Source organism: Callorhinus ursinus, unplaced genomic scaffold, assembly GCF_003265705.2.
Source record: "Callorhinus ursinus isolate GAN/ISIS: 27379988/994484 unplaced genomic scaffold, GSC_fseal_2.0 scaffold12, whole genome shotgun sequence".
NCBI classification, from domain to species: Eukaryota; Metazoa; Chordata; class Mammalia; order Carnivora; family Otariidae; genus Callorhinus; species Callorhinus ursinus.
In genome coordinates, this window is record NW_027397074.1 from 14965946 (window position 1) to 14981105 (window position 15160).

The 15160-nt window shown below is 39.0% G+C and overlaps 1 protein-coding gene across 2 annotated transcripts in view; it reads right to left on the reverse strand.

Moving 5' to 3' along the window:
• The window catches only part of ELAPOR2 (endosome-lysosome associated apoptosis and autophagy regulator family member 2), a 186313-nt gene that overhangs the window by 39151 nt on the left and 132002 nt on the right, over positions 1-15160 (reverse strand). For both annotated transcript variants that reach the window (XM_073898735.1, XM_025873257.2), the window contains exons 9-12: positions 8672-8852; positions 7079-7207; positions 4303-4393; positions 3526-3628 (exon numbers count right to left, since the gene is read on the reverse strand). In XM_073898735.1, coding sequence (XP_073754836.1) covers positions 3526-3628; positions 4303-4393; positions 7079-7207; positions 8672-8852 — 504 coding nt within the window. The remainder of the gene's footprint in view (positions 1-3525; positions 3629-4302; positions 4394-7078; positions 7208-8671; positions 8853-15160) is intronic.

Sequence of the window (15160 nt, forward strand, 5' to 3'; positions counted from 1 at the left end):
TACAAATGTGTAACATTCCAACCAGTGTGCTGGCATTAATGATTAGAAAGCAAATTTAGTAAGTCAACCAAATAATGCAATATGCACCTAATTAATTTGAAGTGAAAACCAAACCTAGCCTTGAATTTTCTAATTAGTGGTCCCTACAGAAACCCTAATAGATGACTTAGAAATTTGGATGGGCTTCTGTTACATTATCTGGGATGTTGACAATATGGCGGCATAGCCCAAGATATGTCTGTTTCTTTCTCTGTTATAAACATAGGAGTCAAACCTTATAAAGTAATCAAATATGCTATAAAGAGATATGTCTTGAGTTCACACCACAGACAGGACTAACAGAATGTGCTGGTTACACATTACAGAATTCCCCATGTTACCAAATGACCAAACCACTGATACATGCCACTTCCTAAAAGAAGCTCAGAATATCGTGGACATTGCTGCTATAAACATTGGGGTGCACGTACCCCTTCGGATCCCTACATTTGTATCTTTGTGGTAAATACCCAGTAGTGCAATTGCTGGATCATATGGTAGCTCTATTTTCAACTGTTTGAGGAACCTCCATACTGTTTTCCAGAGTGGTTGCACCAGCTTGCATTCCCACCAACAGTGTAGGAGGGTTCCCCTTTCTCCACATCCTCGCCAACACCTGTTGTTTATAGCAGCAATGTCCACAATAGCCAAACTGTGGAAAGAGCCAAGATGTCCATCGACAGATGAATGGATAAAGAAGATGTGGTATACATACACAATGGAATATTATGCAGCCATCAAAAGGAATGAGATCTTGCCATTTGCAACAATGTGGATGGAACTGGAGGGTGTTATGCTGAGTGAAATAAGTCAATCAGAGAAAGACATGTATCATATGATCTCACTGATATGAGGAATTCTTAACCTCAGGAAACAAACTGAGGGTTGCTGGAGTGGTGGGGGGTGGGAGGGATGGGGTAGCTGGGTGATAGACATCGGGGAGGGTATGTGCTATGGTGAGTGCTGTGAATTGTGCAAGACTGTTGAATCACAGATCTGTACTTCTGAAACAATGCAATATATGTTAAGAAAAAAAAAAAAGAAGAAGAAGCTAGCAGGAGGGGAAGAATGAAGGGGAGTAAGTCGGAAGGGGAGATGAACCATGAGAGATGATGGACTCTGAAAAAACAAACTGAGGGTTCTAGAGGGGAGGGGGTTGGGGGGATGGGTTAGCCTGGTGATGGGTATTAAAGAGGGCACATTCTGCATGGAGCACTGGGTGTTATGCACAAACAATGAATCATGGAACACTACATCAAAAACTAATGATGTAATGTATGGTGATTAACACAACAATAAAAAAATTTTTTAAAAAAGCTCAGAATACACAGTGTTCTATTAAACATCACATTTCTAGATGTTTATTCCAATAATAAGTGGAATTTATTGCATTACCATAAATAATTCCATCTTACCTTTGTAAAACACTGCATGCTTTTGAAAGCATTTCTATACACTATTTAATTGACATCACAAAAAATCCTCTGAGAAAACCAAATCAAACAGAGAGGAAAGAAAACTAACAGATTCTGCTATGAGCTAAAAACTCTTAAGATTGATTCATGAAAATAAATAGGTATGATCCCTACCCTCAGGAGTGCTTGTCAAGTGAGAGAGAAAAAAACATCAATATAGTCATGTAATTAAAATAGAGTTTTCTCGAAGAGCTTTTGGAGCACACTAGAGAGAGCAGCTAATTTTACTTAAAGGATTAAGAGAAAGCTTCCCAGAAAAGGTGAAGTTTGAGTAGCCCTTGAATTATGAGTGAGAGTTCACCAGACAAGAGCAAAAGGAAGAAAGCTATTCTGGCTTAGAGTGCCAAGGCAGGAGAACTGAAGTACAGGGTGTTCCTCTAACAAATTCAGGGTGTCCTAAGAGGTGTGAGTAGTAACAGTGGACTTGTGAAACAGAAGCTGGGCAAAGAGTACAAAAAGCCATACTGATGCCAGGCTAAGAAATTTTAAGCGTATTCAGAGGCTATTGGTTCTCAAACTTTAGTTGATATTAGAACCACCCTCATGGCTGGCTAAAATACAGATATCTGGGCCCATCACCAGAGCTTCTTATTAAGAGTAGGATGTGGCTGAGAAACCTACGTTTCTAACAAATTCTCAGGTGATGCTGGTCCAGAGACCACACTTTAATAGCCACTGCCACAGGCAGTAGCCAACCAGCAAGGTGAAGGAGGCAGATTTGCTGTGGAGGCCGCCATTACTGTTTTTATGTTTATAAAGGTAATTTTGACAGCAGCATATATGAGAGAATGGAGAGAGAATACAGACAGCTGCTGAGAAATAATGAGAGTCTGGACTTCAGCAATGGTACTGAGAATGAAGAAGAACTAACAGATTAAAGAAATAGGGAGGCAGAGCTGGGAATTGAAGAATTATTAGTTATTTGTGGCGTATTAAATGGATGTGTTGAAGATTATTCATGATCTTCTTTCACTATGACAAAGTCCTTCCCCACCCCCACCCCCACCCCCCTGCCAGGAAGAAAATAGTCTGCCTTCCTTGAAGCCAGTAGTAATCACAAATATTTATTTATTATTTATTTATTCATTTATTCATTTATTTTTAAAAATTTTATTTATTTCTTTGATGGAGAGAGACGTAGCAAGAGAGGGAACATGAGCAGGGGGCAGTGGGAGAGGGAGAAGCAGGCCTTCCGCAGAGCAGGGAGCCCGATGCGGGGCTCGATCCCAGGACCCTGGGATCAACGCCCTGAGCTGGAGGGAGACACTTAAAGTCTGAGCCACCCAGGTGCTCCACAAATAAATATTTAAATCTTCATCTAACTTGTATATCATGGAGGAAACTGTTAACAGACTGCTAACTAGCTACTAAAGGACTACTGGGAAAAAAGCAAAAACAATGTCTAGGAAGTCACTACTTACAGTATTAAAATCTTAGCCAACAACCTTCTAATACCCGCACAAGGTCTTAATAAATTTTATGTTCCTACTTTTCTCAAGCAAAGAGTTGAAATGTGTAGGGAATCTAGAAAAAATTGGGCAAGATTACGACATGCACATAATAAAGTTCTTTGCCTACATTTATTAAATTTAACACTGAAGAGTTTCCTTTCTTCCCAATGCCCTACACCCCCATTATTTTCTGCCCTCACTTACAAATACAGGTTTTTCCTTCCTAGTGGTGTGAACTACAGAATGGTTATTAGAGGAGAATTTCTTTGTGCTGGTGGCATATCTTTATGAAGGAGTTTTTACCAGATTAATATTCCCTGACTTCTGTCAGTCACCCAAGCCCCCTTGCTCAGTCCTCCCCATGAGGAACACAAGCTTTCTCTGTGGGCTGCACTGCACATTTCTTAGTGACTTCTTTAGATATTTTTTAATTTTTTGCAAGGAGACCTAAGAATGGGAAGAAAAATGGGACTCTTATCCCAACTTGCATGAATGAACTGACACTTGAAAGAACATGCTAAGCTTAGAAACCCGCCTTTGAAAGCCCCTCTTTCACTTACCACCATGAAATACAGAACACAGTCAGCCGAACAGAGGGTCTCAAAGACAAATGTTATTCTTCCCAGTTCAGAACCCATGGCTCCAGTCATAGATGTTGGTGGCCTATTTGACAGATTAAAATTATAATATTTATTGTATATTCTAAATACAGTATGGCACAAAACTAAGTCACTTTTTCCATTAAGCTGAAAGCCATGCTCTTCTCTTCCCCTAATCCATGGCTCCCCACAGCCACAACTTCTTCCTTACTCCATCTCTGCATGTCCAGACCATTCCAGTAAGGAGTCTACACAACGATGGTAATATGCTTGAATCTCCTGGTGTAAATATTACCATCCATCCTAAAGTAAGAAAAATATGCCTTATCGGGAAACTTCAACATGGGGAACTAAAGCAAAAAGTGATTTAAACAGTTATAACATACTACTTAACAGATAAAACTGAGACAAAAATAAACTTATAAACCAAAAGATATCCCCAAAAACAACAACTTGGACAAAGACCTCTTCATTAAGCATCCAATAATCATGATTATTGTAACTTGGATAGAATTATTGTTAAAAACTTTCAGCTTCATCTAAATATACAATGAACAGTTATAGTTACAATTCTACAGATATTCTTAAATGTAATACATTATCCCAAAACAGCTTGTCATTTGCTAAGTCCATCACAATGTAAGTATATTTTATGAAGGCAGTCCTACTTCATCTATTTCTATAGGGAAACAGGCATGAGGATTCTTACAGAAAGGAATCAGAATTGGTTTTCCTTACTTAAATCCTGGGATATGCAAGTTTAAGATCAGGTAATCATTATCCGAACCTCCAGCCCCACTCTGGATATGATCTCCAGCCACCTCCCAACCTGGAAATGAAATGAGGCATCTTTATCAGTAAAAATCCCATTATTGATTTCCAACAACCTTTTTAAATATGGTATAAAAAAAAAAGGACTCTTAGTGTTTATGTTCAAAGTTAGAAATACTCCATGTTGATCTTCTACTTAGATGATTTGTCCATTGCAGTGAGTGGGGTATTGAAATCCCCTACTATTATTGTATTATCATCAATGTGTTTCTTTAATATCATTATTAATTGGTTTATACGATTGGCTGCTCCCAAGTTAGGAGCATAAATATTTATAATTTTTAGACTTTCTTGTTAGATCCTTTAAGTATGATAAGTGTCCCTCTCTTCATCCCTTACTACGGTCTTTGCTTGTATGATATGAGGATTGCTACCTCAGCTCTCCTTTTTTGTCCATTAGCATGATAAATGTTTCTCCACCCCCTCACTTTCAACCTGGAAGTGTCTTTAGGTCTAAAATGAGTCTTTTGTAGACAGCATACGGATCGGTCTTGCTCTTTTATCCACCTGATACCCTGTGTCTTTTGATAGGGGCATTTAGCCCATTTACATTCAGAGTAACTATTGAAAGATACGAGTTTAGTGCCACTGTATTACCTGTAAAGTCCCTGTTTCTGTAGGTTGTCTCTGTTTCTTTCTGGTCTATATTACTTATGGGCTCTCTCTTCACTTACAGGATCCCCTTTAGTATTTCTTGCAAGACTGGTTTAGTAATCACAAATTCTTTTAGCTTCTGTTTATCCTGGAAGCTCTCTATCTCTCCTTCCATTCTGAATGGAAGGAGATATGCTGGATTACGTATTCTTGGCTGCATGTTTTTCTCATTTAGTACCCTGAATATATCATGCCAGTCCTTTCTGGTCTGCCAGTCTCTGTGGATAAGTCTGCTGCCAGTCTAATGTTCCTACCCCTATAAGTTAAGGAGTTCTTCTCTTGAGCTGCTTTCAGGATTTTCTCTTTATCTCTGAAATTTGCAAGCTTCACTATTATATGTTGGGATGTTGATCTATTTTTATTGATTTTGAAGGGTGGGTTCTCTCTACCTCCTGGGCTTGAATGCCTGTTTCCTTCTCCAAATTAGGGAAGTTCTCAGGTATGATTTGTTCAAATATACCTTCTGTCCCTCTCTCTCTTTCTTCTTCTTCTGGGACCCCAGTAATTTTAATATTGTTTTGCTTTATGATATCACTGATTTCTCAAAGCCTCCTCTCATGGTCCATTAGTTGTTTTTCTCTCTTTTCCTCAGCTTCCTTCCTTTCCATCACCTCGTCTTCTATGTCACTGACTCCCTTCTGCCTCATTTACCCTAGCTGTTAGAGCGTCCATTGTAGACTGCATCTCAGTTAAAGCACTTTTAATTTCGGCCTGATTAGATTTTATTTCTGCACTAAGAGATTCTCTAAGTAAAGGAGGGAGCAAGTGGCTACGTTGACTATTATCATGAGAAGCAGACCAAGTTCTCTAAAAGATCAAACAAAAGTTCTAGATAATCTTTCCTAGTAAGTGAATACACACACACACACACACACACACACACACACACACACACACACACACTGCTTTCATGAGTTCATTCAATTCCCTGGCCTTCCCAATCTCATTTTTCCTCCATAGATCTTAACTTCTTCAACTTAGAACTCAATCACAGGATCTTTTAGGAACACAAACCCTCGTGGTCGAGTAGTACCTACTGCATTTTCTCTTCTTCTCTCTTATGATAATTTCCTAGAAGTGGGATTAGTGGTCAAAAAAGAGAGTATTTCATAATGTTTGATATATATTATGGCTTTGTCTTTCCCTCTCTCACTCATCTGTTTAACCAACTTTATTCATGGACCTACTATTTTTCAATCTTTGTTTTCAGGTGTTCACCTCATTTCCTACAACCCAAGTATATTTATTTCAGATAGGTGCTGATTTAAAACAGATGCAATTTAAAAAAGAATTATTTAAAACAACAAAATATAATATGGAGAAAAAGTGAGCTCATAAAAAATGCTAATGAAATGAAAAAAGTAAAAGGATGCATTTTGATATAAAATCCTAGTATTCGTGAACACCTACTCCTAGCATCAAGTCTAAAAATACACATACAGATACTGTCACTCATTCAACCAGCAAATATTTCAGAACAATGAAGTGCGAGCCTCTCTCAGGTCTTAAAATATTGAAACAAATAAAATTCAGCCACAATCTTACAGAACTCTGTCACATTTTCAAGTTTTTAGTAAGTGGGGTTTATATATATTTTGTACACACAGTCATAGATTTCACAGGGAAGGGGAGTTAGAGATGATTTCACCTCTCAACACATTTCAGTCCTGAGCCAGACTCAACCAATTCTGCCAGAAATGCTGTCATCCTACCCTTCAAAATGGCAAGTGACATAGATTTCATTACATCCCTTGGTGATCTACTCTGGTATTTATAACCATAAATGGTGATCCTCAATATCTACTTTAAAGCTGACTCAAAAAAAAAATGCAAAATAGTTTATATTGTTATAGAAAAGTCAACTGGCTGTGACACCCCATTTATTATTTCCATGTGAGGGCTGGAAGGCAGACACATAGCTAACTGATAGGAATGAAGTTCCTCATACCTGTTTTTGGTATGTTTTTAGAAAGCTCGGTCCAAGAGTCTCTATGACCCAGATAAATTCACAAAGCAATTCTGAACTCACCATTCATTCCATCACACTTCGAATTCCCAACATTAAAGCAGGAAGTTTTCATGTTGCCAGGAAGGACATTCCACCATTTATATTCAAACCCCAGTGCAGGCTCCATTCCTGCTGGACACGGCCTACATTCTATGACAGACAAGTGAAATAAACAATTACAGTTAAACTGCATCTGGATATCTTCCTCTTCCTCTGTTCTAAGAACTACTAAACTTTAATTCGCAGAGAAGGAAGCAGGAAAGAGAGATCGTAGAGCACAGATTCCCTTAAGAATTAATAACTTTCTAAAGCAATCTGGAAAGAAAAATATTTCTGGATATAGTTTACCCATATGCACTTGACTAACATGAAAAAGGAAAAGGATCACTATAAAATCTTCTAAAATTATTTTTTCCTTCATTTCTTAGAGTAATGGCTAACATCAAATCACCCTCCACAAGTAGGATCATCTGAAACTAGTTCTCTTATATGTGATCTTAAAACCAGTTCCCTCCACCTCATAAACAAGGAAATATTTCAGCCTTCCTATTGGTTATTAAACTTTAACAGAGTATTATACCATTTAATTATGGACTTAGTAGTTGAAATTCAAATATTGGCTATGTTGAAAAATGATACTGGAAGTTGAGAGTCACATTTATTAATAAACCTGATTTAAATTAATATCTGCAACAATGAAACGGAAGTGTCCTTTCCAACCATTTCTGAATTTACCCAACACACTTTGCATTAATCATGTCATTAGAGAGAAATGTTCACTGAGCAAACACTTCTTGCTACCAAATTACTTTAGGACACATTTTTACATAATCTGCTCAATGATAATGAGCTTGGTATTATTACCCACAATTTTACAGACAGGAAAATGGAGGTTCAAAAGGTTTAAGTAACTTGGATAAATCACACTCACGGTCGCCTGTGCGATGTTGATTCAAAACCAAGTCAATCAGACTCCTGAGTCTTTCTTACGCTATCTACCAAAGGTTCTGGGTAGTAAGCAGATGGCATGGCTAAATTCAAATGAGAGGCCTACACCTGAAATGCATTGTAATTTTTGTCTACCAAAATTAAAACAAACTCTGCAGCACTTTCTATATTATTTGATAAGCACTAACATTTTCTCTACTGTACACCCTGAAGCAATTAAGAGACTATCTTCACTGCCATATGAACAAAATGAGTAATTTTTGCTATTAGTATAGCACAGAATGTGATTTGTTGTTCCAAAGCTGAATTAGAAGAGGTTATATTTTATGCTTGCATTAATATATGTGTACACCCTCACTTGGAAAGGAGTGTCTATCCTTAACACTTAATATGGTGGAATTTTTTTTATCAACATTCAAAGGCAGAGTGAGTCATCCCATGAAGAAGGTATTACCCGTATTACACAAAATGCCGATAAAAAGCTATCCTCGTGGTATGTTAACGAAGCCACTGCCACCTCACAATTCATTAGGATATTTCTCAACTCTTCTCCAGTCTCTGTGAGATAAGTATGTTTTATAAAGAAGTCTTCCGCAAAAACAATGAAGAACAAGGTCACAATAGTCCAGCAAGAGTATTTTGCTAAAGGTCCAATTGGCATCCTACCCTTTGTTCCATCTGAAAATGTTCCAGAAGGGCAGGGATGGCAAGATGATGATCCATTGTTATAAAATCCAGGGTTGCAAGGTGGACAGTCCTTCTTCTCTCCAGAAGGGGGCAACCTAATAGCATCTGTGAGATCCTCCCGGCAGATTTTGGGCTCTATCCACTTGTACATAATTTGTGTCTGGAAAAGAAAAAAAAAAAAGTTTGCAGGTCATAGAAGATGCTTTATTTGCTTTAACTTTCCAGTAATAAAAACATTAAACAGAAAGCCTAGGAAAAGTTGAATAGTGAAAGAACAGAAGGGCCAGGTGAAAAGAATCTAAACCATTAGTAACAAAATGAGATAAAAAGAAAAAAAAAAAAACGTTGGTTGGGATGATGGCCGTTTCTTCCACGTGTTTTTACTATGAGTTACAGGTGGGCCTTACCGCATCCATGCAGCACGTTCATCATCATGGAATTCCACTTTAAAATATAGATACATGATTATAATCCTTACTCTTGTAGCCACTCATTCACTTTATTCCACAATGACATATGCTTCTATGAAGAGACTACCTTTTCCATTTGGAGACCCTCACTACACTCTTCATTTCCCTCACCCTCAGCAACTATCACCATGCCTAGCACAACATGATCACAAAAGGCGTACGTTTTTAAAAAGACTATATCTAGCTTCTCATTTCAATCCTGCATTTCACAAATACATGTGGTTGCTCTCTGAATCTTTTCCAATACCCTGATGTTAGACTACAAGAGCCATAGCTAAAACATTTCTAATTTTGGGCCCTGTTGCAGGTGCTTCTAACATCAGAATTAAGATAACCTCTATTTTCAAAGACAGAAGTCTTTTAAACCTTATCTTCTCATTTTCTCTCACACATACACATACCCCTACACAACACCAAATACGCAAGATAACTATAATTCAGCCAAACCCAGAAAGTTGCGATTATAAAATTACTCATTGTGAAACCAGAAAAATTAAATGGGTTAGCCATTTCACAAACAAAATCAATATGCTCAGTAAAAATAAGATAGTATTTTAAATGCAAAGGGAAAAATAATTTCCTAACTATAGTTTTTAAAAAGAAACTGTTTCCTTCAAGACATATAATCCAATATAAGAATGCTTTCTCCTTTAAAACAACTTCTGCAATAATAAGTCTAATACTGAAGCTGGAGAAACAAAATTAAAGGCAATTCTCTATAGCTATTTTCAGCTAATAGAAAATTGTATATAGCACACCCTCTAGACCACTCAATTTTATTCTCAAGTATTCTCTTATGGAAGAGCAAATTGCCTTATCTGAAGAAGGGTGCTTAAGGAAATAGTCTAAAAGGAAGATGTCTCAACAGAATTATAAATAACATACTTTTCTTTTTATAACCCTCTTTCTGCATTCATTTTATGGCCCACATCATGATACAGTTCAACCAGTCACTGGACCCATCTGCCTCTCTCTTCCCAGCTGTAAAATGACAGCCGCTCCTGCTGAAGCTTCTTCAACAGCTAAAAAAAAAAATAAACTAGATCCTGTATCCATAAGGGGTTCTCAATTCCTCTGAAAAGGGCATATAAAATTCAGAGAATCTAAGCAAATCATTTTATCTGGGGGATTGTCTTTCTAAAAATCTGGCTTAGCACGTAGAGAAAACAAATTTCCAACCCAATGAATTCACAAATTTGCTGATTTATTTTGACATGAATTAAAATCACATTGTTAGGTATGAGCTACTGCATTGTTGAAAATAGGTTTTCACGTGGGAGTGGGGCTGGTGCTGAGGTTGAGCACTCGCACTGATCTTGGGGGCGCACCTTGTACTCCTCCCCAGCACTTTGAGTGGTCAGTACTATTATCCTCAAATTTATAAATGAGGAAGCTGTGGGTGAGAGCTGTTGAACAACTTGCCCAAGAATTAGACACAGCTAGTAAACAGTGACATAACACTAGTCAAGAAGGGTCAGTTCGGTTAGTAAAATAAGGAAATATAGTTTTGACAAGTCAGCTGACCACATGATTCTCAATCCAAGCACAGTAAATGTTTAAAAATTAGAAAATGTGCACCACCTTTAAACATTTAAACAGCGAGAAGCCAAATTTCAAATGCTCTACCATAACAGTTTTGTTTATGAGGCCTCTTGCTTCACATGGCAGATTGATTCTATGCCTCTCTTTCTAAAGGGGACAGACGCTTTCAAGTGGAGCTGGCTGAGGAAAGATAATAATATAAATGATAACTTAGCACCAGATGGCTCACAGTGCAGGTAAAAAACCAACAATCAATTCATTCTTCGGCAAGTCAAGATAAAATTATGAAATATTTTATGAAACCACAATACCCTAATAGAACAAAACTCATCAAATTGCCAGTAAGATTAGAGAAGACCATAGTGTCCAAGTATTTTTTTTTTTTAAAGATTTTATTTATTTATTTGAGAGAGAGAGAATGAGAGATAGAGAGCACGAGAGGGAAGAGGGTCAGAGGGAGAAGCAGACTCCCCGCCGAGCAGGGAGCCTGATGTGGGACTCGATCCCGGGACTCCAGGATCATGACCTGAGCCGAAGGCAGTCACTTAACCAACTGAGCCACCCAGGCTCCCCATAGTGTCCAAGTATTTATATTAAGTGTGAATAAACACATTTTAGAGAAACACATGGAGGTATCAATTCTCATGTCAAAATAAAATTCAGGACTGGGAAGACTAAAATTCAGACAAATTTTGAGACTGCATTTGTCCATGGTTGCCAGCTTTCTTCCTTCAAATGTCCCTGTACAGAAGCACCAAGGCTTCTGTAGACTGGCTGAATACATCAGAGCTAAATTACATGTGCTTTACAAGTCTACCAACTGCCACTCCAACCTAGTTGCCTTGTGCTCTATGATGTTCTGACTAGCATGTTCCCAACCAGGCAGTCTATTGCTCGTCTTCCTGACTTTTCCAATCCTTGATCTCTTCCAGTAGCCAGACACTGGGCCCTCATCATTTGTCACTCTGACATGCCCACACCATTCTGCCAAGTTGCATCTATCCCTTCCTTCAAAGCCATGTTCAACATCCAATATGCTCTAAGCATCTCCTCAGCTCACCCATCTACATATCAGCATCACTTGGATTCCTTTTCTATGAAGGTTCTACTGTTTTCTCTTTTCCCTTCTGGTTACTTCCTTGTGCCCTTTCAAAATGCATCAAAGCTTAGGCCCTCTTCTTCCTTTATGTGGAAGACACTGTGGGAATTGAACATTGTCCTGCAGATTGTAGCCAGGGCTTTAGGCAAGGAAATGTTCTAACATTAGATTGGGGTGAAAATACCAGAAACACTTATGTCTAATATGATAACCGAATTGTCTAATTCGACAGTTCAATCTCAATAAAGTTGTTTTTAAAAAATAATTTAAAGAAGACTATCTTGAAAGACGTTGCTGTGGTCGATGTCAAAGAGGTTACTGCCTATGTTCTCCTCTAGGACTTTGATGGATTCCTGTCTCACATTGAGGTCTTTCATCCATTTTGAGTTTATCTTTGTGTATGGTGTTAGAGAATGGTCGAGTTTCATTCTTCTGTATATAGCTGTCCAATTCTCCCAGCACCATTTATTGAAGAGAGTGTCTTTTTTCCACTGCATATTTTTTCCTGCTTTGTCAAAGATTATTTGACCATAGAGTTGAGGGCCATATCTGGGCTCTCTATTCTGTTCCACTGGTCTATATGTCTGTTTTTGTGCCAGTACCATGCTGTCTTGGTGATCACTGCTTTGTAATAGAGCTTGAAATCAGGCAACGTGATGCCCACAGCTTTGTTTTTCTTTTTCAACATTTCCCTGGCAATTCGGGGTCTTTTTGGATTCCATACAAATCTTAGGATTATTTGCTCCAGCACTTTGAAAAATATCATTGGAATTTTGATCGGGATGGTGTTGAAGGTATAGATTTCTCTGGGTAGCATAGACATTTTAAAAATGTTTCTTCGACATCGGCCATAGCAACTTCTTTCAAGATACATCTCAAAAGGCTAATGAAACAGAAGCAAAATGAACTTTTGGGACTTCATCAAGATAAAAACCTTCTGCACAGCAAAGGAAACAGTCAACAAAACAAAGAGGCAACCCACAGAATGGGAGAAGATATTTGCAACTGACACTACAGATAAAGGGCTGGTATCCAAGATCTATAAAGAACTTCTCAGACTCAACACCCAAAAAAACAAATAATCAAGTCAAAAAATGGGCAGAAGACATGAACAGACACTACTCTGAAGAAGACATACAAATGGCTAACAGACACATGAAAAAATGTTCATCATCATTAGCCATCAAGGAAATTCAAATCAAAACCACACTGGCTTTTTCGCAACGGGTTTGCCGCCAGAACACAGGTGTCGTGAAAACCACCGCTCAACCTAAACTAAAATGGTAAAGGAAAAGACTCACATCAACATCGTCGTCATTGGACACGTAGATTCGGGCAAGTCTCCCACTACTGGTCATCTGATCTACAAATGTGGTGGGATCGACAAAAGAACTATCGAAAAATTTGAGAAGGAGGCTGCTGAGATGGGAACGGGCTCCTTCAAGTATGCCTGGGTCTTGGATAAACTGAAAGCTGAACGTGAACGTGGTATCACCATTGATAGCTCCCTGTGGAAATTCGAGACCAGCAAGTATTACGTGACCATCATTGATGCCCCAGGACACAGAGACTTTATCAAAAACATGATCACAGGCACATCTCAGGCTGACTGTGCTGTCCTGATTGTTCCTGCTGGTGTTGGTGAATTTGAAGCTGGTATCTCCAAAAATGGGCAGACCCGTGAGCATGCCCTTCTGGCTTACACACTGGGTGTAAAACAACTAATTGTTGGTGTTAACAAGATGGATTCCACTGAGCCACCCTACAGCCAGAAGAGATACAAGGAAATCGTTAAGGAAGTCAGCACCTACATTAAGAAAATTGGCTACAACCCCGACACAGTAGCATTTGTGCCAATTTCTGGTTGGAACGGTGACAACATGCTGGAGCCAAGTGCTAACATGCCTTGGTTCAAGGGATGGAAAGTCACCCGTAAAGATGGGAATGCCAGTGGAACCACACTGCCTGAAGCTCTGAATTGCATCCTGCCACCAACTTGTCCAACTGACAAGCCCTTGCGTCTGCCTCTCCAGGACGTCTACAAAATTGGTGGTATTGGTACTGTCCCTGTGGGCCGAGTCAAGACTGGTGTTCTTAAACCTGGGAGGGTGGTCACCTTTGCTCCAGTCAATGTTACAACTGAAGTAAAGTCTGTTGAAATGCACCATGAAGCTTTGAGTGAGGCTCTTCCTGGGGACAATGTGGGCTTCAATGTCAAGAACGTATCTGTCAAAGATGTTTGTCGTGGCAATGTGGCTGGTGACAGCAAAAATGACCCACCAATGGAAGCAGCTGGCTTCACGGCTCAGGTGATTATCCCGAACCATCCAGGCCAAATCAGTGCTGGATATGCACCTGTGCTGGATTGTCACACGGCTCACATTGCTTGCAAGTTTGCTGAGCTGAAGGAGAAAATAGATTGTCGATCTGGAAAAAAGCTGGAAGATGGTCCCAAGTTCTTGAAATCTGGTGATGCTGCCATTGTTGATATGGTTCCTGGCAAGCCTATGTGTGTTGAGAGCTTCTCTGACTATCCTCCTCTGGGCCGTTTTGCTGTTCGTGACATGAGACAGACGGTTGCTGTGGGTGTCATCAAAGCAGTGGACAAGAAGGCAGCTGGAGCTGGCAAGGTCACCAAGTCTGCCCAGAAAGCTCAGAAGGCTAAATGAATATTATCCCCAATACCTGCCACCCCAGTCTTAATCAGTGGTGGAAGAACGGTCTCAGAACTGTTTGTGTCAATTGGCCATTTAAGTTTAATAGTAAAAGACTGGTTAATGATAACAATGCATCGTAAAACCTTCAGAAGGAAAGGAGAATGTTTTGTGGACCATGTTTTTTTTGTGTGTGTGTGTGGCAGTTTTAAGTTATTAGTTTTTAAAATCAGTACTTTTTAATGGAAACAACTTGACCAAAAATCTGTCACAGAATTTTGAGACCCATTAAAACAAAAGTTTAATGAGAAAAAAAAAAAAAAAAACCACACTGAGGTATCACCTTACACCAGTTAGAATGGCAAAAATTGACAAGGCAAGAAACAACAAAAGTTGGAGAGGTTGTGGAGAAAGGGGAACCCTCTTACACTGTTGGTGGCAATGCAAGTTGGTACAGCCACTTTGGAAAACAGTGTGGAGGTGCCTCAAAAAATTAAAAATAGACCTACCCTATGACCCAGCATTTGCACTCCTGGGTATTTACCCCAAAGACACAGAGGTAGTGAAAAGAAGGGCCATATGCACCCCAATGTTCATAGCAGCAGTGTCCACAATAGCCAAACTGTGGAAAGAGCCGAGATGCCCTTCAACAGATGAATGGATAAAGATGTGGTCCATATATACAATGGAACACTACTCAGCC